Source organism: Camelina sativa, chromosome 18 (genome assembly GCF_000633955.1).
Source record: "Camelina sativa cultivar DH55 chromosome 18, Cs, whole genome shotgun sequence".
NCBI lineage: Eukaryota > Viridiplantae > Streptophyta > Magnoliopsida > Brassicales > Brassicaceae > Camelina > Camelina sativa.
Genome location: NC_025702.1, coordinates 17268406 through 17282455, shown reverse-complemented (window position 1 = coordinate 17282455; position 14050 = coordinate 17268406). Strand labels below are relative to the sequence as shown.

The window sequence follows — 14050 nt, the reverse complement described above, 5'->3', positions numbered from 1 at the left end:
TATGTTGAATCTGGTGAAGGAATCTTTGTATCAGTTATGGTCTTAAAAGTAAAAAAATTGACTTGGACGATCATTGTTACATGTAATCTTTGTGGAGGTAACCTCTTTTACAGGGTTACACTCAATCTTCTGAATTCCAAAGTCCAAGATGTTTTTGTAGTTAATTTATTTAGTTTCTCATACTCTGCTCTGATTCTTTCCATGAGATCTGTTTCTGTGATGTGAAAATTACTCGTTCAATTGCTTCTTCCGTGGTCTTTGTTCATAAAGTTTTCTTCATGTGGACTCTTAGCGTTTCTAGCATCTTCAGCAGAGATACTTTTTTTTTCTTTCTTTCTGGTCGCATGACATATACTTTGATTAAAGAAAAGGTTATAGTTGCGGGAAGAAAAAATTGCTGAACATTTTGCATTTCAATGACACGACATTACAATAATTTATACTCAAAGAGTACCAAGCTCATCGAACCTAACCTATCAAAGAAAAGATCTTACTCGGTACATACATCTCTCATATATGACATGAAACTACTAAAACGGATTAGATGAGCGTAACGTTTCAAACATGAGTTGGAGTTCCGGTTTCCGGGGTTGAAATGTCAGACAAGGCTACTTTCCGGCCTCTCTCTGACCGACTATTTTCAGCAAATTTGATGCTTCCTTCGTGCAATCCTTGTTGTTTCTCGTTCTCTGTCCATTCTGAACTGTAATAATGTTCTTCCTTTGATCTTTCTCCATCGCTTGACGGTCTTAAAAACATGCTTCCCCATTGCGGAAAATGTATAAACGCAACCGGGAGCGTGCACAAAACTGCCATAGCGCCCATCAACGAGAGTCCTTCCGCTGTACTAAACCTCGAAGATGAGAAGAAAAGAAGTTGAGTCAAACCAGATCCGAAGTTTCCTCCCGCACCGGTTAGTCCCGATATGAGCCCTAGAGAGCGGCGTGATACAAAAGGTGCAACCCCAAAGAGAGCCCCACAAGCTGCTTGTGTACCGACTGAGAAGAGCATCATTGCTAAGATTGCTATGGGAAGTGAACAAGCTCGACCTAGCCAGATACAGAAAAGAGCTCCTACGGTTTGAAAGATCCATAAGATCCACAACCGGCCTCTCATGCCAAAAATCCTAGCTGCCACATCGGAGGCGTAACCACCGAAGGGGCGGGCTATAAAGTTAGCCATTCCAAAGCTGGCTGCTACAATACCAGCTGTTTGAAGCTTAAGGTTAAACCTGACATACGTAGAAAACAAGTAAACAATGGTTAGTACCTTGTGCTAGAAGTAAGTTAGATCATCATTTCAGTTTGGGTTTAACGAAGAAGAGATCTAACCTGTCGTAGAAATATCCGGAGATAACGTTGTTGATCGTTACTTCAATTCCCATTGAAAATCCATATAGAACGAATAAAATCCATGTTCTGTAGTTCCTCACAGCAAACCAGAAAACCTATAAAAAGATAAATATTTATTAAGTAAATTAAAGAAACAGAATAAAATTCTGCATAATTACATAATGTTGGTATTAGCTATTGTCATTTGCTTTAGGCAACTTAATCGCAATATCAATGATTTTTCCTGATTAATTTGTATCAAATGCTAATTTTGAAAATGATACTCGCAAAGTTTGCTACGACTATAATTAATTCATAACTATGTTTAATGTTTGCATGATTCTTTTAATGAGACCATATACAGTTGTTTCTTGAATCTTGATTTGGATCTACTAAACAATTATACATGAGGCGAAGTATATATAGATAATTTACCTTGGAGAATTTGTCTTTAGAGACTTGACCTCTCTTTTGAAGGGTACTTAAGTTACCGTCAGGTAAATCTTGGCCGAGATTGAGGACGAGAATGCCCATAACAATTTGAAGTAATCCGGGAACGAAGAAAGCTATGCGCCACGCCATGAACGGAGTAGCTCCGGCAAGTTTGATGACTTGGAAGACCATTGGCATAAGGAGTTGAGTCACTCCACCGCCCATATCTCCCCACCCGCCTGCGCAACCGTTTACTAGTCCTATGATCTTACCGTTGAACATGACGCTGGTCCAGTACTGGCACGATACGAACGTGGCGAGGCAGAATCCGATCATGAACCGAACGCCTAAGTATCCGCTGGGGCCACCAACAAACGACATTGAGAAGACGCTTGGGGCCGTTAGCATTAGGGAGAAGGCAGTCCCGTATCGCGCACCGAGGAGATCACAAACCGCTCCCATGGCTAGCCTTGAGAAAATGGCGCCAGAGACGGATGCAACTCCGGCATTCCCAATGTCAGTTTTGGTGAGGTCAAGGTTATCACGGATGATGGGGACTAATGGTGCAGCGGCGAAGGTTGAGATGAAGCAAGTGAAGAATGAGAGCCATCCTAAGTGAAAAGCTCTCATGTGAGGTTTTGCAAATGAGAGTGGGTTGAACACTTTTGCTCGATGTTCGGAATCAACCGGAAGGGCGAATTTAGCCGTTGGATCGTCTGATTGGACGGTTTGAGATGAAGGATCGACAGAGAAAGAGAAGACTTGTTCTCTTCCTGTAACTCCATGCAAGGAGGTTCCAATGGAGTCTTCTTCATTAGAATGGTTGGGCGCCATTTTAAGGTGAGAGTGAGATGAAAAACCCTTGTGTAAGAGAGAAGGCTTAGTGCTCTTTGTTGTGTTTTGGTGTAAGTTGGAGAATTGAGATATGCAAAGTATATATAGAGCCAGAGGGGATACCAATAACGAATGGTGGCCTGTATGTAGGGTTAGGTATATCCAATAATGAAATTTAAATAATATAAGAACAAAATAAATAAGGACTCTAGCAATTTGTGCAAATTCTATTTTATCAAATGATGACAGTATTTAGTATTAGATATGACTATTTTGATTACTAATGGCTGAAAAGAATTATTAATGTTTGAGAACTAAACATATTATAGTATACGTTTCATACGTATACCACATTTGTATTATGAGTTTTGTCTGACAGATAAGCGATGCAATAAGTAAACCTGAAACGTTGATCTATGAATCAATTTTTTGGGTTCTTGATTGAAAGGTTTTGATTTTTAAAATATACTATTTTTTAGGAGTCGTGAGGTTTTATCAAGTGTTAGTAACTTAGTATTATCTTAGAAAAAGTCCAAGCAACATTCGCAAGGTATCAAGGCAAAAAGTGTAAGATATTAAGGTATTTATCAACTTCTGTTTCACAAATTTTTCTATTTAGTACCAATTCTTATAACCTATCGTCATTACAAATTTGAGTAAAATGCAGAAGAAAACGTTTCATTTTGCGTAAATTTTTTTCTAGATAGATAATTAACAAGAAATCTAGAAAAATATGTGTAAATCTATTTGGGCTATTGGCAGCCTGGCAGGTTTATTGTGCAATTTCTCTAAAATGGCGAACGTTGACAGTTGGCATTGGCGATGGCTTAAAGAGCTTAGGACTAGGAGGCCGTACGTATCAATGAAGGCAAAAAGTGTCAAAACGTCTTTAACTAATTTTTAATACTATGTCTCTTGAACATTCCATGTGGTCGACTCACCAAATTTATTAAATAATTATCTTGAAATAACTTCCTACAAAAAATGCTCTAACGTTTTTGGAATTTATGTGTATGCGTATATCATATTGTATAGTGTATAGGTTATATTATATACTTTCCGCCTATGATATTCGCATATCCTCACTATGAAACGAAATGATAAGTTGACTTTCTTAAATCTTCTTTGATATATATGCTTTCTATCATTTCGTTAAATCTATTTAATGCTTCGAAGCACTATTGTATCGATAGTAAAGTAGAGATATCCTGTGTTTTCCACGGTTCATTAACAAAGTTTCGGTAGAATTGTCCTACAGTTTGTTTTTATCGTTTTACACTTGTCACATTTTGTTTTGGCAAGTATAGTTGTAAACACTAAACAGTAGTTAAAGTCTTATAGTTTTGTAGAATTAACCACATTTTATTAACAAGGTGATCGAAATCTTTAATATATATAGAGTTTTTTTAGTTATATACATTGTTCTCACATGTAGGGAAGGCAAAAAAGTCCAATGGTTATAGGTTAAGAATATTCAAATATTGTGGGAAGGTCAAACAAAAAAAAAAGGTCTCAAAAACAATCTTTCATTACATGAGAGTAATGTGGCTCATTGACTTCTTACGTTTATTTAAGTTATTGTGGCTCAACTTGGTAGACTTCAGTTTCATGCATATGTAAAAAAGAACTCAAAAAGACAAAACATACAATTTAAAGAATTCTTAACTAAGTTAACTTGGTAAGCCTTTCGTTACAAAGATATTGAAGCTTTATGCCTCTATTGATCTAATTAAGAAAAACTGTTAAAAATATTTCCTTTTATCGTTCGGTCCAGGTTACATATAGAAGAAGAAAAGAAAACGAATTAGACAAATTGAAAGATTCAGATAAGTTTTAAGATTCGGATTTTTCAATTGATTTGGATATGCGTAGATACGGGCTTTTGGAGTGAACATCACTAGTATAGACTCCAAGTGGCTTAATTCAAAAGTAAACGGTGTGAATAGATTAGAGTCAAAAGTTGTGGGTTAAAAAGAAATTTACTTTCATTCGGCGTGAATAAACCGGGGCTCATTTTTGTAAAAGTTTCTGAAAGTTTTAGTTAATAAGTACTTAATTAATACTATAAATAAATAGTCGCTCCAATGACGGCATTTTTCACGTAACGATGAACATGGGATTGTACACCAAAAAAGTGGTTGATGCTTATCGTGCTCATATAAATTTTTCTGATAGGTGATAATTATTCACTTGCTTAAATACATTAATGATAACTTAATTGACTTATCTGTTAAATTACTATTTTAAAAGCCGTACACAGATCACCGCATTAGGTTAATTATGTCCTTATGATGCGGAGGATGTACGGTGTCCTCTCTGACTGTAATCTTCCTCATCATTCAAACCATTGAATATGATACACGTCAGTTACATATCTTGTTATCGATGATCGATTGTAAGTATAGTAGTAAAAAAACGCCAGAGATATATAATTAGAATATAAGAATATTTGTAAAGTGTATATCTGATAAGGACTATATAGACCACATATCATTATATATATGAGAGGTAAGCAAAGATATGATACGTAAAAAGGTGATATCCTTGTATGCGCAACATGTAAACACCATTAATTCCATAATGTTTTGTGTTTTTACAAAACTCCCTCAACAAAATCATCACCATTCCCTCATTAACACTAGGGTCCTAATAAGAACCATCAGAAAGAACCATCAGAAAAGACATACAAAATATGAAAATAATAACTCTATTACCCAGCTTCATGTTAATAAGATCTTCATATTTCACAACAAAACAACAATTAGTGATGGTTGCCTTTTTTTTTTATTATTGATATGAATGGTTGCTTTTGGTTGCCATAATGAAAATTTTCGGTAGATAATAAATTGTCGCTAAGAATATCAGTAGTAAATATAACTTTGAAAATAGCAAAAATATAACTTTATGAAATAGTAAGTGTTTAGACATTCGTCACAAATGGCTATTTTACATTGTTCATCAAATTCAAATCTATCGCTTGTCGATTTATGGCATGAAAATTTATATGTGGTCGAGTACTGTAAAATTCGATAACAGTCATGCTTTCCGTCTATAAAAAAATGTATAATGAAATAAGTTGGTTGTCGTTTGCTAGCAAAAACTAAAGTTGTTAACAATCTATAATAGACATATAACTTTGTCGGTTAAAGCCAAAAGTTGATTTTGCTGAACATTCATTTAATTGGCACGACAAAATTTTACATGACTACCATAAATTTTCATACTAGTATGAGTTTACCTATGACTTAATGAGTTATGAAATCATCCTATTTTAAAAATCAAGTACACAACTTACATCAATATGGGTTATAATTGGGCCGAAATGCTGAATGGACTTCCCGAAAAGTCCATATTATCAGACCCTACAAACGAATGCATGCATATTGTGGGGGGTTTTTTTTTTTTTTCTTTTTTTTTGTCGGATCATATGCATATTGTAGCTTTTATTAACAAAATGCCACATGAGCTAGAGAAGCGATCTAATTTGGCACGATGTGATATTTCGAATACTGATTATGTTGAGTTGATTGCTGTAGCTCAACCAAATTTATGGACACTGAAAATAAATACTAAATTTGAAAAAACGTCACAATACACAATATGAAGAGAAGAATATCCCTATTATAGAAACTAAACATGTAAATTCCGTAAAGTACTATTACACATTTGGAGCAATATCATAATCTGATACAACACATTTAAACACATAAATTAACTCTCAAACGTGTTCCGGCGTACAACTAGGAGGAGATGGTTCAAACCCCACGCGCCTGCCACGCTCCGATCTACTGTTGACGGCGAACTTCAAGCTCCCTTCATGCATACCCTTTTGCTTCTCCGTCTCCGTCCACTCTTTTAAATAATAATACTCCTCCGTAGACTTCACTGCATCTTCCGTGGAAGCCATAAACATGCTTCCCCATTGCGGGAAATGCACTAATGTGACGGGTAATGTACACGCCATAATCATCACCCCCATCCACGTCAGCCCTTGTTCCGTAGTGAACGTTGAGGTCGAGAAGAACACAAGCTGGGTCAAACCGGAACCGAAGTTTCCACCGGCTCCAGTAAGACCAGAGATGATGCCTAAGGAGCGGCGTGAGATGAAAGGTATGATGGCGAAGGTGGCTCCACAAGCGGCTTGAGCTCCGAGAGAGAAGAGGATCATGGAGAAAACCGCGGTTGGGAGCGTCGTGGCTCGGCCTAGCCATACGCAGAAACAACCACCTAAGGTTTGGATGATCCATAGGGTCCAAAGACGGCCTCTCATGCCGAAGTGTCTAGCAGAAACGTCTGAGGCCCAACCGCCAATAGGACGGGCAAAGAAGTTAGCCATACCAAAGCTTGCCGCGATTATACCGGCAGTGTGAAGCTTGAGATGGAACCTGCAAAAATAGTCAGCATGTTTTGAGTCTTTGTTATCCACGTTGGTTATATTGTTAGGGTCTAAGTGGTAACAAATAAAAATGGCAGTATTGGATTTGCGAAAAAAGACTTTAAGAAATCATGTTTAGTATAGAATAATTGTAATTTCTTAGAAAATATTATGTTTTGTTTAAAAAGATCATATGATAATGCTTTAACAACCCATTTGATCATGCAAGGTATCAACAACCAACTAGTATTATAGTTTGAGTGTTACTGTCTATTATAATTAGTATGGTGCATCGACATTCAAGTCAATTTGATTCTAATTGTAAGGAAAAAAAAACTCGTAAACTATGGCATGATACACTACTCTGCTAATACTAAAATCAGTCAAACCTTGCATGATACACACACTACTCTGCTAATACTAAAAGCAGTTAAACCTGGCATGATATACACACTACTCAGCTAATAGCAGTCAAACCCTTATAATTATTGTTTTTTTTGTTTTTATAATTATTGTTGATACTTCATAGACTAAGTATTTAATAAATATAATGCGAGTTATAACAATTTTACCTGTCGAAAAAGTACTCAGCGATGACATTATCGGTTGTGAGCTCTACTCCCATGGAGTATCCATATAACAGCACGAAAACCCATGTCCTATAGTTCGTGATCGCATACCATAAAACCTGGTAATTAAAATTGTCGACCAGAAAACTATGAGCCTTAATTACACACACAAAAAAAAGATCTTTAACCAAGAAAAAGTAAAGAAGAGAAAATACTCTATGAAAGGGTAAAAATATTACACTCACTTAAGGTATAACTAACTCGCTTTTTCTATATGAAAACAACCATTCATATAAAACATGAAAAGTATATAATTCAGACAACGATCTGCAGACCCTATGTATATAAAATATTAAAAATCAAAGGATCCAAGAACTTGTCTTTAGTAACAGCACCTTTCTTCTCGAGTGTGCTTCTGTTACCATCAGGGAGGTCTTGTCCTAAAGTCAAGACCAAGACCCCCATGATGATGTGCATCCACCCGGGGACAAAAAAAGCCATCCTCCACGCGGTGAAAGACGTAGACCCCATGCGTCGAATGATCTCATAGACCATCGGCATGAGTAGCTGCGTGACTCCACCGCCCATATTCCCCCATCCGGCCGCTGTCCCGTTCACCAGACCTATGATCTGACCGTTGAACATTGTGCTCATCCAGTACTGACATGACACAAAGGTGGCGAGGCAGAATCCGATCATGAACCTCACCGTTATGTACCTATATATGGCCAAAATATTGTTAGAATTTAACATCGAAAATAATCCAATATATATATAATCACTTTACTTATTATCAATTAATTTTGAGATTGGATCCATTGATGTTTTAGGAAAATTATCTTAGATTAATCGGTTTACTAACCGCATATTACATGGAGTACACATGCATATATATAGGACCGTCTCAAACTAAGTGAAGTTAATGTTAAGCTTTTTGCGCAATTTTGCAATTCACAAGCTAAGTAAGCTTACCCGCCGGCATCAGCAACGAAAGACATGGAGAAGACGGTCGGAGCAGAGAGCATGACGAGGAAAGCACAGCCATAACGTGGCCCAAGGAGATCGCAAACGGCTCCCATAACAAGCCTAGAGAAGATACTGCCAGAGACCGAAGCAACACCGGCATTCCCAACATCTTGTCTGGTAAGATTAAGGTTATCTCGAATGATGGGGACAAGAGGGGCAGCAGCAAAAGTGGAAATGAAGCAAGTAAAGAATGAGATCCAAGCAAGATGGAACGTTCTCATATGTGGAGCCTCAAAGGATAAGAGTTTGAAGACTTTGGCTTTGTGTTCGGTGTCCACGGGAAGAGAGAATTTTGCTGATGTGTCGGAAGGAACCGCCGGAGACTCGACGAAGAACGCATAGCTTTGCTCTCGACCGGTAACTCCGTGCATTGAGCTTCCCGGTTCACCGAAACCATCGGCCATTTTGTATTTGATTTTTTTGGCTAGTGGTCTTGTGTTTAGGGAACAAGAAGGAGAAGAATGGTTTATATAGAGATAAAGAAGTTGACTTGGTAAGAGCCGATGGAGATTCGAAAAGGCTATAAGTGGGATTCGTTTTACGTAAATGATACTATAATAGTATAGTTCTTAACGTAATTAATGATTCGAAGTTGTTTATGCAAGGCTGATTACAATTATACAAGTTGCGTCTATATATTAATAGTATGGAATATTCACTTTCGCCGCGAGCATGCATACACGAGAATTTAGCCTCATCAAACGTCCCAAACGTTCACTTAGATTCCAATTAAGTATTTATCAAAATGATATTACTAAACTGACCATATCTTTAGGAAATTTTCTTTAAAGAAGACAAACTATTTTCGAGTTTCGGTTCTGTTATTATTACTACTTTTTTTTTAATAATATAAACACAATATATAAATTTATCAAATGACGATGATAGTGTTATATGTGTAAAGCACTTTATTTTTAATTAAATTCTATACCATGAAATATGAGTTCGAAAAAGAATTACAACGATTTCTTTTCTCGTATAATATACAACGATATCTCTTCATGTATAACACAGCAAATTAATATCAGTGGTATACAATATGTCACAAAATGGTATAGTGTTGTTTTCTATAGGATTCCTTTTCTTTCTAAAGATTTTCTTTAGAGAAGCAGAAGCAATAAATTCATAGTATTACAGAAAAACAATTCATTTTTAGTTTCATAGTAGCATAAATTATTTAATATATGAATGATGATAAGTTTGTAACGATAGCTTTATGGAGTTTTAATTTATCCCACGAAATTTTATAAGTGATTTTCCTTGAAATTTGTGGTTTAAAAAAGGGAGATAAGCAAAATTGTAATGGATTAAGCTTTTCTTTTCGATAAAGGCTAGAACTCGAATCTCACCATCTATGATTCTCGACATTAGTTTTTTCTTTTGTTGCAATTATAAACAGTTTAGCAATTACAAAACATTTCGGAGATTAGTCTAAAATTTGGTCTACTAAAAAAATTTGTAGTGAGATTTTTTTCCACATGATGGGATGCAATAATCCATCCAAGGAGGTATCGGTGTGATACATTACATCATATATCATACATGTGAACGACTCCGGTGGGTCCTTCGTCTCTAACTCTCTATATATGTGACTACTACGTCTTGCATGGATTCAAAGATCCATTTGATAATATTTTTGTTTTTGGGGTTAAAATTTAAAATTGTTAATATACTAGTGTCATAGGAAAAAACTTAAAATATAGAGATTCTAACTTATAAAAAACTATAGTCGTGATGATGTAATCAAATATCCCGAACTACATGCTTAGGAAGATTGTAACAGCAGAATAACAGTTGTACTTTCAGTCTTTACAAATATTAACTTTTTTCCTTAGGAAACGTGCAACAGTGCCATAGTTTGATCTTTAATTTGTAACAAAATAAAACTTTACATGTCCAAATTTAACACCAACCAATATAAATTATTCTTAACTATTCAAAAGATTGATCTCCCCATAGAAAGAGATACCATTAGGTCAATTCATAATGGATTCCATGTTTTTTGACCGATAACTTTTTTTTCCCCTACAGTTCGCAGTTTTGTGCTTTGGGTTTTCGTGAAAAGTAATTTTTACTAAAAATAAATGATATTTCCATAAATTATTTCGTATTTCGTATGCTGAGTTTTTTTTTTCAAATGAAGATCACTTATAGATAAAATACAAACATATAATTAAACCGGATTAGGAAAAGTAATTTCTGAAGAAAAGAAGAATAAGCAAAACACTAAATTAGGAATCTTATTTTCACTGCAGATACAGCATGCTAAGTTAGAATGCCAGCAGATTTACAGGCGCACACAAATTGAAATAGTTTTATATACTATGAGAAAATGTGAAGCGCATACGTACGTGTCCGAGATTAAAGTGGTCCAAGTCCAACGATTCCAAGCCAGATTCTCTGGATTCCATTATAGAGTATATTTTATAGTTCATCTCAAGTTACACCTTTTTTCTATAAAAATCAATTACGTTTTTTTTTTTTTTCCAAATAATTGTCAATATATATGTAACTTAATGTAAGTTGTGAAAGCATCTTCCACAAATAAAGTATCAAAGCCATAGAACATTGTGGTCACTGCTCTTCGATCATTCTTTGATTTAGTCTATTGCTCAACATTTAATAGATAACTCGCACTAACTAGTAACTACCATTCTATCTACTGAATTTTATAACTGTCAAATAATTTCGAAGGAGCTTTAGTTATTTGTGCAAGTCAAGAATCTAAAGCCTTATACACACACAGTCGCACACAGTACTTGTCTGGTCACACATAATAAGACTTAAAACTAAAGACTAAACCAGAGAAATAAGAAACTAAGGAATTTACAAGCAAAGCAAAGCAAAGCAAAGGATCTCATGGGGCACCCATGAGAATCGGATCACCCAAACCCGACCCATGTTTTCCAAGGGCCGAGATGCTTAGAGAACGTTTCCTCATCTTTTCTTTACCCGACCAGAGTCTTTCGACCAGCTGCTGGTTCGCAGTCCGCAGGAAAAGGTCTAAGTTTTGTATGTACTTGTCGTCTTTTGTTGCCTGCTTGTGGTTATTTTCAGACATTATCGCAACCGTATCTCGTGACTCTTCCTCTTCATCTGTCCAGTAGCTTTTGTCTTCCATTGCAAGATCATCGTACTCCTCATCTGATTTTGTCGACTGCTCATCAACTGATCCCATCTGCATAGATTACACAGCAAGACTCATTAAATCAACCGAGGGGCATGGTCACCACTTTCTTGCATACTGAATACATAAAAGGAGTAAGAAGATCATTATGGAGAGTTTAATTACCTCTTCATGGTCTCGCTTGTTATCGTTATCGTCATCGCTAAAATCTGTATCTGGTTCGGGAGGATCATCCTCGATTTCTTCATCGCTCCCATTCACAGACTGATCCTCCTTAAGCTGAACGACATTAACAGAGAAGAAGATACAGAATCATCAAACAACCTTCCACATAGGAATGAAGACATAAGAGAACTGAGAACATGGTTTTAGAGTAGTACCTCCTTAGAAGTTCCTTCAGACATCCTAGGCGAGCTGCAGCAAGAAGAGTAATACCGACTACTGGTTTCAGCTACGTCAGCTCTAGAGTCATCTACACTCCCCGCTCGACTCGTCGCTCCACCACTAGGCCAAGCACTGATCCCAAACAGACCAAACTGAAGATTCACCGGTTCAGCTTTCTGTAGGTATCCATAGACCGGGTGCTCCATTCCATTTTCCTCCATCATCTCATTACAAAAGATTGGCTTTCCGCTCTCATCAACCTTATCACTAACCGGCCAAGTTCTTGCGAAAGTGCCATCAGTGTTGAGAAGAGCCATTAGATGCCTAGAAGATCCTTTTCTTTGGATCAGCTGAAACATGCCTTTGGAACTCAATGAATTGGCTGTACACTGGTTCCTATACTCATCGTCAATCACTGAGACAGTATTTGTTGTAGCATCATAGAGCTGCTCTCCTGCTTCTCGTCTACGCAGGCAACTAAACACTGTTGCGTGGATCGCAGCCACACTCTTGTCGACATTGGTATTGTTTATCTTGGGAACGAGATGCTTGTCAGCTCGTTTACAGAGGTAGTCCTGTATTGTTCTAATGTTACGTATATATTTCACATACTTGTTCTTCTCTGGGTCAAGCGTCATGTACTTGGCTCTAACTGCAAATCTTTCCAAGTGTTTCTCCTCGTTTGCGATGTAAACCATGAATGGAACTATCGAAGGATGCTTTTTCATCAGTCCCATCTGCAAGTAAGGAAGAAGTTAGAATTATTACAACTTCCAACTTACAAAACGAAATGTTTTAAAAGAGAACAGAGTGGGGATTACCACAAAGTTAAGGCTTAAATGGACACCTTCAACAACAACAGACTCTTTCCTTTCTTCCCATGCGGTAATGAGCCTATCAAGATTGTCAATAACAATTTCACTTTGAGCCTTAAATCCTTCTACAGCCATTTGCTTGGGACTTAACAAAACCGGGGTGGTTGATTTTGATACAAAATCAGTATGTTGAGTATTATTATTAGCCTTTACACCTTCAGAGGCATTCACTTTTTCGTCCTCAATGTTGTCCAATTTTTTGGCCCTTCTTTTTTTGGCTTTTGACTCAGCAACTGCCACAGGGTCAAGGTACTCTCCAGCATGGTAAGTTGAAGCCCACAGCAAAGGATTTTGCTTTTCATCAACAAAACTCCTCATCATGTGACGGATTGAGTCGGTTGAGACTACCGTTGTAATCCCCAGCCTACTTCCCTAAGAAAGAAAAAAATCAAACATTGTAATGCCTGTGAAAAAACAAGTGAAACAGTACCTAAGCTAATAACCTCAGATCTAGGCATTGTAACGCTTATTAAATGAAAGTGATGAATATAATACCAGAAGTGCAGAGAGTGTGGATTTGCCACAGCCACTGGTGCCGCACAGCAGAACAGTCACAGATTCTTTCCTCTCTCTGATTCTGTAGAAAATGAAAAAGATCAAATGAGGTGCGGTTACAAGATAGAAAATATGAGGTAGCTAAGAAGGATGAAACTGAACACATATATATATAGGCAAAGGTTTAAGATTAAGCTCACATAACTTCTAATGACAATTCAGTAGAAAAAGATCTGACTGACTACAGTTCCTATCAAATGTTTCTTAGAGAAGCAACATACGGTACATAACAACAGATATGTTCCTAAAGATAAGAAAATTTACCTGCAAGCCAGAATCAAGTCAGCCCTTTGGTCATGACCCACATACTTATATTCAGCCAGAGCATCACAGACAACGTTAACGAATATCTCCCGCGAAACAACAACGGTAGTTCGCCTTTTATACATCTCAAAAGGCTTACTTTTACTCTTATCAACATCATCAGTAGCCAAACTGTTAACTGGTGAAGTAGCAGCATCATCACTTGTCTTGTCAAAAACAGAGCCTTTCCCATGAGAGGGTGAAAGGATCAAAGATCCCTCACTTCTTATTAACTCAAA

At 36.7% G+C, this 14050-nt stretch overlaps 3 protein-coding genes across 4 annotated transcripts in view; all 3 read right to left on the bottom strand.

The window, feature by feature from the left end:
• On the bottom strand, positions 468-2597 carry LOC104762187 (high affinity nitrate transporter 2.3-like). Its single transcript, XM_010485430.2, has 3 exons — positions 1767-2597; positions 1332-1447; positions 468-1231 (listed from the first exon to the last, which is right to left on the bottom strand). Exons 1-3 carry the CDS (start codon positions 2595-2597, stop codon positions 559-561), a joined length of 1620 nt encoding a protein of 539 aa, XP_010483732.1. The 3' UTR covers positions 468-558.
• Positions 6316-8971, bottom strand: LOC104762185 (high affinity nitrate transporter 2.4-like). Of its 2 annotated transcripts, none has more exons than XM_010485429.1 (4): positions 8514-8971; positions 7915-8259; positions 7545-7667; positions 6316-6982 (listed from the first exon to the last, which is right to left on the bottom strand). In XM_010485429.1, exons 1-4 carry the CDS (start codon positions 8969-8971, stop codon positions 6316-6318), a joined length of 1593 nt encoding a protein of 530 aa, XP_010483731.1. The 2 variants fall into 2 exon arrangements, with proteins under 2 accessions (XP_010483731.1, XP_010483730.1); XM_010485428.1 differs by having other exon boundaries at positions 7545-7688; positions 7918-8259.
• Positions 11244-14050, bottom strand: part of LOC104762184 (P-loop NTPase domain-containing protein LPA1 homolog 1-like) — a 4374-nt gene continuing 1567 nt past the window's right edge. The window contains exons 3-8 of the mRNA XM_010485427.2: positions 13773-14050; positions 13449-13530; positions 12900-13325; positions 12075-12815; positions 11860-11973; positions 11244-11745 (exon numbers count right to left, since the gene is read on the bottom strand). The exon at positions 13773-14050 is cut by the window's right edge and continues 13 nt beyond it. Coding sequence (XP_010483729.1) covers positions 11425-11745; positions 11860-11973; positions 12075-12815; positions 12900-13325; positions 13449-13530; positions 13773-14050 — 1962 coding nt within the window. The 3' untranslated portion in view covers positions 11244-11424. The remainder of the gene's footprint in view (positions 11746-11859; positions 11974-12074; positions 12816-12899; positions 13326-13448; positions 13531-13772) is intronic.

Bases quoted from the DNA above. Each gene is read 5' to 3' on its own strand.
- LOC104762187 (XM_010485430.2), bottom strand. From the start codon at position 2,597: ATGGCGCCCAACCATTCTAATGAAGAAGACTCCATTGGAACCTCCTTG. The intron at 1,448-1,766 runs GTAAATTATCTA...ATCTTTTTATAG, and splicing joins CTAAAGACAAATTCTCCAAG to GTTTTCTGGTTTGCTGTGAG. The intron at 1,232-1,331 runs GTTAGATCTCTT...TACGTATGTCAG, and splicing joins TCCGGATATTTCTACGACAG to GTTTAACCTTAAGCTTCAAA.
- LOC104762185 (XM_010485428.1), bottom strand. From the start codon at position 8,971: ATGGCCGATGGTTTCGGTGAACCGGGAAGCTCAATGCACGGAGTTACC. The intron at 7,689-7,917 runs GTTCTTGGATCC...TAAGGCTCATAG, and splicing joins GGTGCTGTTACTAAAGACAA to TTTTCTGGTCGACAATTTTA. The intron at 6,983-7,544 runs GTAAAATTGTTA...CTATTTTTGCAG, and splicing joins GCTGAGTACTTTTTCGACAG to GTTCCATCTCAAGCTTCACA.